General features: G+C 38.3%; 1 protein-coding gene across 7 annotated transcripts in view; it reads left to right on the top strand.

Annotated features, from left to right (window-relative positions):
• The window catches only part of SCAF8 (SR-related CTD associated factor 8), a 234,198-nt gene that overhangs the window by 29,039 nt on the left and 194,236 nt on the right, over positions 1 to 10,923 (top strand). For 6 of the 7 annotated variants that reach the window (XR_001889169.1, XR_001889170.1, XM_017891985.1 and 3 more), the window contains one exon: positions 8,925 to 9,008. The exons of the other annotated variant lie outside the window; for it this stretch is intronic. Coding sequence is in view for 4 of the 6 variants with exons in the window: in XM_017891985.1 (XP_017747474.1) it covers positions 8,925 to 9,008 (84 nt within the window). In the remaining 2 variants the exon portion in view is untranslated. The remainder of the gene's footprint in view (positions 1 to 8,924; positions 9,009 to 10,923) is intronic. 7 annotated transcript variants of the gene reach the window in all.

The raw sequence follows: 10,923 nt of genomic DNA, 5'->3' as shown, positions 1-10,923 counted from the left end.
AACCCAAGAAATATTGTTTTAAATATAATTTCTACTATGAATTATTAATAAAAGTTTCACAAAATATGAAAACTTTCAAGTATATACACATTAGAAAATTTTAAAAAAGCATTCACATATTTTTTCTACTGTGTTGGTTTTCTATTGCTGTGTAACAAATTGTCACAAACTTAGCTTGTGGCTAGAAACAGCATATATTTGTTTCATAATTTCCACAGGTTAGGATCTAGGCATTGGTTAGCCGGGTCTTTTGCTAATGGTCTCACTTGGGTGATGGAGGTGTTATCCAGAGCTGGGCTCCCATTTGAAACTTCGGGCCTTCTTCCAAATTCATTCAGGCTTTTGGCTAAATTCAGGTCCTTATGGTTGTAGGACTGAGGTCTCTTTTTTGTTTTACTGGTTGTGGGCTAGGGGTTACTCTCAGTTTCTAGGGGCTACCCTCATGTCCTAGTAGCCATTGGTCCCATCTCTGGTCTACTACAATAGTTACCATAGGAGTGACTGTCCGATCGTGTTCATAGGTCCCACCCACACTGAAGGATGGTCATTATATAGAGGGGATTATATAGGGTGTGTACAGGGTAGAAGTCTTGGGGGCCATCTTAGAATTCTGCCTACCAAAGTTATTCTAACAAAACCAATTATCATTTCGTAGTTATTTCCTTTTAAGATTTTTTGTGAGCTACATTTTTATTTATAATACAAATATTTCACCTTGAGGCTTTGGAAGTTACATTACTGTCACTTATAAATATAGCCATATTATTTCTGATTATAAAATAAGGGATTTTATTTGACAGTTCAAGTATCTGTAGTGTAGTTTTAATTCTTAACATTTTAGTTCTGGTGGTTACCTTCGTATCACAAAATAATAATTTTATAATGCTGTTTCTGGGGTGGTCAGTTTTAGACATTATTTATTGATTTTGTGCAGCAGCAGATGATGCACTAGTTCGCTTGTGTCATTCCTGTCCTCTAATACCTTGATTTGGAGTGGTGAGACTTTGGAATTCTCCATGACAAAGTATTTTCCTCCTTGGTTATATTTCCTTATGTGTATTATAGCTTATGGTTTCCTTCTTATGTCATCATTTACCAATCTTTTTATCACATTTCCATTTTCTGGAAGTTTGTGACATCTCTGCTGATTGTTCTCCCCTCCTCATTCTGCTTTTCATTGTGAATTTTATACCTTTTCTTTCTTGAGTTCTTTATTATCCTCCCAGTAAGAGGAAGAAAAGGGAAATATCTGGTTCACATGCTGTCTTGAATTCAAAGTATCAAGATTGTCTTGGCTGCAGAAACTTCTATGAAGTTTCTGATTTCTTTGGAGATTTGGGGGATTCTAATCAGTACTGTCAAGGGCTTAAAGGACGATTGTTAAGAAAGATGGACTGGATTGCTTACATTTAGTTATTTTAGGTTCACTCTTAAGGTTAATTCCTTTGACCATAGAACCAGCAACTTTGTGCATGAGCAAATTGTTGATGGTTCTCTGGGATATAATGGATAATAAGCTGTTTGTTGAGCCCTTTAAGGTCATAGTAGAATTCATTTAATATTGCTAAAATTGGGAAAGGCACAAACATTTTTGAAGTGAAGACATTTACTTAAAATAACAAGCATGAAGGTACAGCATTTTGTTAAATGTTGGATTTTGGGTCATGAGTTTCATTTAATGCATAGAGGAGGGGAGGACATAGATACATTCTCCAGGGGTGTGAGATTGCAGTGTTTATCAGAAAAGCAAAAAAAAAAAAAAAAACCCAAAAAACAAAACCCACATCTGTAGGATGGAGAATGCTCCCCGAATCCAGGAGTTAGCCTGGTTTTGTAAGTTCTATTGGAACACACTGTGCTGATTCATATATAAATTGTTTATGGCTGTTTTCCTGTTACAAAGGGCAGAGCTGAGGAGTTGTGATAGAGACAGTATGACCTGCAAAGGCTAAAGTGGTTACTATCTGGCCCTTTGCAGAAAAAGTTTGCTGATGCTGTACCTAATTGATGAGTGCTTTTAAGATCTTGATTAGAGATAAGTTTTGTGATGGAGTAGCCATCTCAGTTTAGGTAAAAGATTCCTCAAACCTTGAGGAATTAGAAATTGGTTTGACTTATATAAGTCTTCAGATTAAAAATACGCATTTGCTGTGGTGCCTACAAGTGGTAGTATAGAAACTTAAAATTTTACAAGTTTAAGGAACGTTCTTTAATGTACATGTTGGGAGTTGAAACATAAATAATGAATTAGACTGAAAACCAAGGCTCTTCTTTAGTGTATTTTCTTTTCCTTTTTTTTGAGACAGAGTCTCGCTCTGTTGTTTAGTATATTTTCATTGAAATGATAAGTCTTGAGTGGCCAAAGGAACGGACAGGTGAAGACTGGTAAGTTATTTCAATCCCTGAGGTCAGATGAGCATAGAGAGTTTGCACAAGTAAAGGGTTTGGTCATTTGACATTAGATAATATTAGAACATGGCATAGGTGGGGAATAAACTTTTCGTTTAGGAAGCAGAGTTCAGAGAGAGTAATAGCACAACAGGCACCAATAGCCCTAGAAAAGGTAGAATTTGATGGAACAAACTAACGGGGATCAGCAGCCACTTAAGACTTTGAAAAACATGGCAGCAGGGAGCCAGATCCTAAGAAGTAGACTGGTAAGATGGAAACCTGTAGAGAACACTGGGTAGCTGGAGAGCCCAAGCCTACAGAGCATGTAGCCATGGTCTTCTCACCCAAGCATAGAGATGGAATCAGCAGGCAAAGGAAAAGAAAGGTCCCAGAATCAGCTTTCATTCTTTTCAGCATTTTCAGTGTAAAACCATGATTTTCTATCCTGGATCAGATTTTGAGAATATGAAGAAAATAACATTCCCAATTCTTGGAGGCAGGTTAACATTATCTGATTAGAATGAGAATTGGAATGAAGCTTTGTAGTTCCTAATAGTGTGTTATAGCAATATTAATAAATTATCAATTGGATAATGAAGGTTTATTATTGAATGCTTGCTGTGTACCAGGCATTGTCATGTCTTGTAGATGTAAAGAAGTTAAATTAAATATAGTCTCTTTATGTACATTATTTAAGGACATTTATGAAAAGCTTCTAATGGGCCAGCATCATCATCATATTCTTTTTCTAAAGTACTGATTGTTAGTTATAGTGTCATTCATAAAATTCTCAACAAATGGTCTTTGATGGAGGTCCTTGGAAGGCAGCTGTACTTACCACTATACCACCAGCGCTGTCAGATGGAGGTCTTTTTGAGGATTAAGTTTGATGCTTGGGATTGAGCAGTAGTGAACTGTATAGAACACCTAAATTTTGGACAAATTTACTTGGAAACTACGTGGTGGCAGAGTGCTTCTGAAGTCATGTTGCTGGATTCACATTAGTTCACTAAATGTTGAGTAAACTTATACTCCAACCGATTTATAAAGAACCATGAAACAGCTTAGTTAACAAAATTAAACACAATAGAAAACAGTTTATTTTTGTATCCAACGGAACTAGTTAAATACAGCAGAGTAATAGATATCAGTAGACATTTGAAATGTGTGTTCAGACTGGTAGAATAAACATATCGACAAGATCCCTAGAAGCCAAGGAAAGAAGAGGGAAATTTGTTAAGTCACACATCTTTGATAAAAAGTAAGCACCAAGCTAACGGAGTCACTCTCTAATTTCTGAATTTAAGTAGGTTAATTGTTTCTTTAATAGGATCAGTAAAAGACACTGTTCTATTGGAAATTTTTCTTTAAAGTTGAGAACTTAATATTAAATTTTAGTAAAGGCATTCAGTGAAGAATTAGATGAAACGATGTTTTCTGATGATCAGATTTAACAAAGTAGATTTTAGAGACTCTGGATAAATAATTAGTTGGAAGCGTATGTACAGTTGACCCTTGAACAATGGGAGGTTTAGGGGCACCAACCCCCTGTGTAGCTGAAAATCATATAACTTTTGACTCTTCCCCAACTAATAATAGCATACTGTTGACCAGAAACCTCACCAATAACATAAAGAGTTGATTAACACATATTTTATATATTATATATGTTATATACTGTATTCTTAAAGTAAGAGGAAAGAAAACGTTACTAAGAAAATTACCAGGAAGAGGAAATATATTTACTATTCATTAAGTAGAAGTAGATCATCATAAAAATCTTTACGCTTGTTGTCTTCATGTTGAGTAGGCTGAGGAAGGGAAAGAGGAGTGATTGGTCTTGCTGTCTCAGGGGTGGCAGAGGCAGAAGATGTGGAGGAGATGGAAGGGTAGGCAGGAGAGGCAGGCACACTCAGTGTAACTTTACAGAAATCATAATTTCTGTCAACTTTTTTGCTTTTTCATTTCTCTAAAAATGTTTCTATACCATGGCACCAATTCTTCTTCCACTGTTGGCTTTAATTTTAGTGCCTGTGCCATAGGAGGGTTTGTGTTCTAAAAATAAATCAAAAGCAGTCTTGAATAATTGTAACCCTTCTGCCAGATTGTCTAAAGTAGATTTGTTTTCTGGCACTGCTTCTTCTGCTTCTTCCTGACCGTCTGGCACTGGTTTGGAAGCACTCTTCTTCATCAAGTTGTCTTCTGTTAATTCATCTGATGTGGTGTCCATTAGCTCTTGAATTTCTCCAAGATTCGTATCCTGAAACCCTTCACCTCCCTCCAGCGCCCCCTCCCTCCCCTTTTTTTTTTTGAGACGGAGTCTGGCTCTGTCACCCAGGCTGGAGTGCAGTGGCCGGATCTCAGCTCACTGCAAGCTCCGCCTCCCGGGTTAACACCATTCTCCTGCCTCAGCCTCCGGAGTAGCTGGGACTACAGGCGCCTGCCACCTCACCCGGCTAGCTTTTGTATTTTAGTAGAGACGGGGTTTCACCACGTTAGCCAGGATGGTCTCGATGTCCTGACCTTGTGATCCGCCCGTCTCGGCCTCCCAAAGTGCTGGGGTTACAGGCTTGAGCCACCGCACCCGGCCCCCCCCCCTTTTTTTTTGCTATATCCACAATTTTATGATTCCTTCATTGGTTCTGTTATAAATCCTATGAAGTCATGTGCAATATCTGGACACAGTTTTGCCCAGCAGGAATTTATTGTTTTGTGCTTCACGGCTTTCACAGCTTTTTTTGTGGTGGTGGTGGCATCTTCAGTGGTATAATACTTCCAGACTTCTATGATGTTCTATTGGGGTTCTCTTCCACAGCATTGATGATCCTTTTTGTAGACTACAGTGTACTGTAAAGGTCCTTATGACCCCCTCATCTAGAGGCTGAATTAGAGATGTCTCGTTTGGGGACATGTAGACTACTTTGACGCCTTCATGGAGTTCTGGGTGGCCAGGGGCATTGTACAGTATGAGAAGAATTTTAAAAGGCAGTCCCTTACTGGCAAGATACTTCCTGACTTCAGGGACAAAGCATTGATGGAACCAGTCCAGAAAAAGTGTTCTTCTTGCCTAGGCCTTCCTTCTGTATAACCAAAAGACTGGTAGCCAGCCAGTGTCTTCTGTCTTTTCCTATCAAGGCTCAGGTTAGCAGCTTTATAGAAAGGGCAGTCCTGATTATAAGCCTGACTGCATTTGCACAAAACAGTAGAGTTAGCCTATACTTTCCTGCTTTAAATCCTGGTGTTTGCCTTTCTTCCTTACCAATAATTGTTCTTTGTGGTATTTTTTTTTTTCCCCAGAATAAGTTACTTTCATCTGCAAAAACCTGTTCAGGAAGATACTCATTCTCCTCAATGATATTCTTAAATTCTTATTGATATCTGGGAAATCATGTGTTGCCTCTTGTTTGGCAGAAGCTGCTTCTTCTGTTATCTTTTTCTTTTTTTTTTCTTGAGGTGGGAGTTTCACTGTGTCACCCAGGCTGGAGTGCGGTGGCACAGATATAGCTCACTGCAACCTCTGCCTCCTGGGCTCAAATGATCCTCACACTTCAGCTGGTAGTTGGGACTACAGGCGCAGGCCACCACACCTGTCTAGTTTTTTTTTTTGTATGTTTTAGAGAAACGGGGTCTTGCCATGTTACCCAGGCTGGTCCTGAACTCCTGGAATTAAGTGAGCTGCCTGCCTTGGCCTCCCAAAGTGCTGGAATTATAGGCATGAGCCACCATGCCTGACCTTCTGGTATCTTGACATTTTTAAAGTCATACCTCTTTCTAAAATGATCAGATGATGCTTTGCTGGCATTAAATTCTCCAACTTTAGATCTGTCACCTCCCTTTTGGTTTAAGGTATCATATAATGACTTAGCTTTTTCTCTAATCATACTAGAGTCTGTAGGTATGCCTTTCTTATAACAATTGTGTACCCACACAGAGGCTGCATTTTCAATACAAGATAAAAAGGTATTTCACAAAAAGTTCGAGGTTTTGGCCTTTTGGGATAGCTGCATTGACAGCTTCACGAATTTCCTTTTCTTTTTTGACAATAGTCCTCATATGCCACATTTATTTATCTTGAAAAGGTGGGCAACTGCAGCGGAAGACCTCAACCTACTGTACATATCAAGCAAGTCAGCGCTTTTCTTTTAATGTCATAATTTGCTTCTTGAGAACGCCTTCAGCATCACTAGTGCCACTTCCCATGGGTCTGTGGTGGTATTCAAGGTTTATGTTATTGCACGAAACACAATGAAAAATCTTCGAGAACTGCAAGATACCATTTTTTTACTATGATAGCAATTTATTAGAGAGATGAACTGCTCATGCAGAAATGGTTAACATCACATGGCATTTTAAGTGGATACTCACACTTGAGCTCACTGCAATAGCAACAGAAAGTGGCTATGAAATTATTATACTAGAGGTTTTTGCGGTTATGATTAATATTACATCTTTAACATTGTTTATGTTTCTCCTGTGAATGACGCTATGTATGTTATGGTAGTAAATGTTAAACTAAAATAAACTAGTATCTGCATATATTTTATGCATTCGTGACATGCCTTTTTTGTTTTTTCAATATTGCTAGGCTACACAGTTCCTCTGCATGTATTTTAAATTGTCAAAATCTCTCAAAATTTTCTAATGTTTATTGGAAAATTCACATATAAGTAAGCCAGGCGCAGTGGCTCACGCCTGTAATCCCAGCACTTTGGGAAACCAAGGCAGGCGGATCACTTGAGCCCAGGAGTTTGAGACCAACCTAGCCAACATGGCCAAAGTTTAGTTTCCAAACGTCTAATTAATGTCTTACAGTATTATACTTAAAAATCAGCATCTATGCATACAATAGAAGTTTTAATTAGTATTCATTTAAGCTTAGTTGTCTGTTGCCTGATTTCTTCACACTGAAGTAGGATTCTTTCCCTTTGCTTATGTGAGAAATTTCAAAACAAAGATTTAGAGGTAGCCCAGGCACTGTGGCTCATGCTTGTAACTTCACTACTTTGAGAGACCGAAGTAGGCAGATTGCTTGAGCCCAGGAGTTCAAGACCAGCCCAGGCGACGTGGTGAAACCCCACCTCTACAAAACATAGAAAAATTAGCCCGTGTGGTGGCATGCTCCTATAGTCCCAGCTACTTGGGAGGCTGAGGTGGGAGTATAGTTTGAACCCAGGAGGTAGAGGCTACAGTGAGCAGTGATCATGATGCCCTTAAACTCCAGCCTGGGTGGCACAGTGAGACCCTGTCTCAATCAATCAATCAATCAATCAATCAGTTGGGAGATGGGGTGGGATTATTGTTAAACATTAGAGCCCTTTTTTTGTTTGTTCTTTTTGGGAGTCTCTCTGGAGGCTTCCAGGCTGAAGTGCAGTGGTGCAATCTTTGCTCACTCAGCCCCCGCCTCTTGGATTCAAACAATTCTCCTGCCTCAGCCTCCTGAGTATCTGAAATTACAGGTGCCTGCCACCACGTCAAGCTAAGTTTTGTATTTTTAGTAGCGACAGAGTTTGACCATGTTGTCCAGGCTGGTCTTGAACTCCTGATCTCAGGTGATCTACCTGCCTAGGCCTCCCAAAGTGCTGGAATTACAGGTATGAGCCACCTTGCCCGGCTGGAGCCCTTGATTTTTAAAAAGTTTCATTGAGGTGCATACCATAAAATCAGTCAACTTAAAGTATACAATTCAGTGATTCTGTGCAACCATCGTCACATTCCATTTTAAACCATTTTCATCATCCCAACAAGAAACACTCATCAGCAGTGATTCCTCATTTATCTCCAACTCTTTCAGCCCTAGACAACCACCAATAGATTTGCCCTTTCTGGATAGTACGTATAAAAGGGATTATATACTATGTTGCCTTTTTCACCTGGCTTCTTTAGCATAATGTTTTCAAGGTTCATTCAGGTTGTAACGTGTATCAGTACTTTTTTTTTCTTTTTATGGCTCATATTTCTTTGAATAGATACATTTGTTTACTCATTAACTGACAGATACTTGGGTGTCTGCTTTTTTATGAATTTTAAATGAATTTTATATGAATAAGGCTACAATGACCGCATGTGTACAGGTTTTTTTTCTTTCTTTCTTTTTCAACCCTCAGACGGTAAAAAGTATCATGTACAAGTTCTTTGTGAATACATGTTCTCAGTTCTCTTGGGTACATACCTAGAAGTGGAATTGGCTGGGTCATATGTTGACTTGTGTTTAATCTTTTGAGGAACTATCAAGCTGTTTTCCAAAGCTGCTGCAACATTTTATATCCCCACCAGTATTGTATGAGGGTTCCAGTTTCTCCACATCCTTGCTTACATTTGTTACTGTCTTTTTGATTATAAGCAAGTAAGTGTGAAGTGGTAGCTTGTTATAGTTTTGATTTACATTTGCCTGATGGGTAATGATGTTGAGCTTGATTTGTAAAAGAAAAACAGTAAGTTGGTTTCATTGAGAATATAAAAATGAACATGTTCGGTAGTTTCATGTAATTGCTTGGAGAGTTTTGCTGTATGTAAATTTGTTCTTTTTTCATCAGTTGTATTCCCTGAATGACTATAAACCACCCATTTCGAAAGCAAAAATGACCCAAATTACTAAGGCAGCCATCAAAGCTATTAAGGTAAGTAATAAATTTGACTCTTCTATTTTCAAAAGAAAAAAACTATATTAATAGTTTGATGGGGGATAATTTTTATGGATTGTATGTTCTCTTTCACTTTACAGAGTTAACACGTGTTAATTGTGGAAACACACAAAAAAGAAAATCTGTCACCTGTAGACTTTCCTACCTAGAGATAAACATTTGTTTATTATTACGCTTTTTAAGAGACAGTGTCTTATTCTGTCACCCAGGCTGGACTGCAGTGCCACAATCATAGCTCACTGTGGCCTCGACCTCCTGGACTCAAGTGATCCTCTTGCCTCAGCCTCCTGAACATTTAACATTTTGATAAATGTTCTTCCTTAAGCATTCTTCCATAAATTTTTTGAAGCAGTCATTTTTTCTCACCTTTCTTAGATAATATTTTGCATATATCCACATTATGGAGAATGTGTTTAACAGTGTCTTTTGCCACACTGACTTGACAGAACCTTGAAATTTGAGTGGTAAAAGGTTTCTATATATTGATATATTTTTTCTTACTGATTCTATTAATATTGTAGATTTGAAGATAGGCCATTAAGGAAAACAATTGTGACTCTTTGTATCAGGGATTTGAACTGTGGGAAATGGCCATAAACATTTAAACTTTGCTGTCGTAAAGTAGGTTTTGAACCTATGTTAACTCATGAATACTTCTGAAAATCTTAGGAAAAGGTTGGATCCTCTCTAGAGAAATACACGTATGCACACAATTTTATAGGAACTTTTTGGCAAAAGGATCTTTTCAAGCTCAGCCATAGATTTTTCCCCAAGAAGTTCTTGTGCCCGGGGCTAAGATTCCCTGAATTAGTAGGCCTCTTAAAATTGAGAACAAATGAGTACTTATTTCTAATTAAGTAGGTACTAACCTATGAATATTCAGTGGTATGTTTTCCTGCCCTGAATTAAAATATTAACCATAACCAAAAGCACCAACTATTTAAATTATCTTTTAAATAACAGCAGTGTGTTAGATTTAACAAATTTCCATTTACTAGTAATTACTAGCAGGAGAAAATTCAGATGATTAGTTGATTTTGCAGTTTTCTAGTGGCTAAAGCTTAGTTTTCAGACTTGCTAGTATCTTACATCTATAGTTAAAATCCATGTACTTACATGACAGAAAATGAGAGAGAATGACAGTAGCTATAAGCACATTGAAGCCAGAGAATCTTTCAAAGACATGATTTTTTAGAGTATTTGGTAGGCTTACTATGGAATAATGTTATTGTCTTATACTTTATTGTACATTATCTGATTTTTATGGTCATGATCATTTGAAACTATGCAAACATGTATTTTTTTCTGTGACAATTAGTAATTGATGCACTTTTCATAGCTTGTTGAGCAGAGCACTTTCTTAATGGAGTTAATGAGGCATAGGTGCAAACAGTGTTTTCTATTTTCAGATGTCAGACGGGTCTGAGAGAAATTAAGTAATTTGTAGTAGTAGGAGTAAATATAGCTAGAATTTTAATCCAGAATTCTATCAGTCAAGAGTCTAACTCTGGACACAGTGGCACACATTGTTAGTCCTAGCTACTGGGTAGGCTGAGGCAGGATGATCGCTTGAACCCAGGAATTTGAGGCCAGCCTGGGCAACATAGTGAGATCTTGGCTCTTAGTTTTTTTTTTTTTTAAAGAAGTAATGTTTTTTTGCTGGGCGCGGTGGCTCAAGCCTGTAATCCCAGCACTTTGGGAGGCCGAGACGGGCGGATCACGAGGTCAGGAGATCGAGACCATCCTGGCTAACATGGTGAAACCCCGTCTCTACTAAAAATACAAAAAACTAGCCGGGCGAGGGGGCGGGCGCCTGTAGTCCCAGGTACCTGGGAGGCTGAGTCAGGTGAATGGCGTGAACCCTGGAGGCGGAGCTTGCAGTGAGCCGAGA

The sequence above is a fragment of the Rhinopithecus bieti genome, unplaced genomic scaffold, assembly GCF_001698545.2.
Source record: "Rhinopithecus bieti isolate Rb0 unplaced genomic scaffold, ASM169854v2 scaffold_1583, whole genome shotgun sequence".
Lineage (NCBI taxonomy): Eukaryota > Metazoa > Chordata > Mammalia > Primates > Cercopithecidae > Rhinopithecus > Rhinopithecus bieti.
Note: the sequence above shows the minus strand (reverse complement) of the source record. Positions and strands in the feature narration are given on the sequence as shown.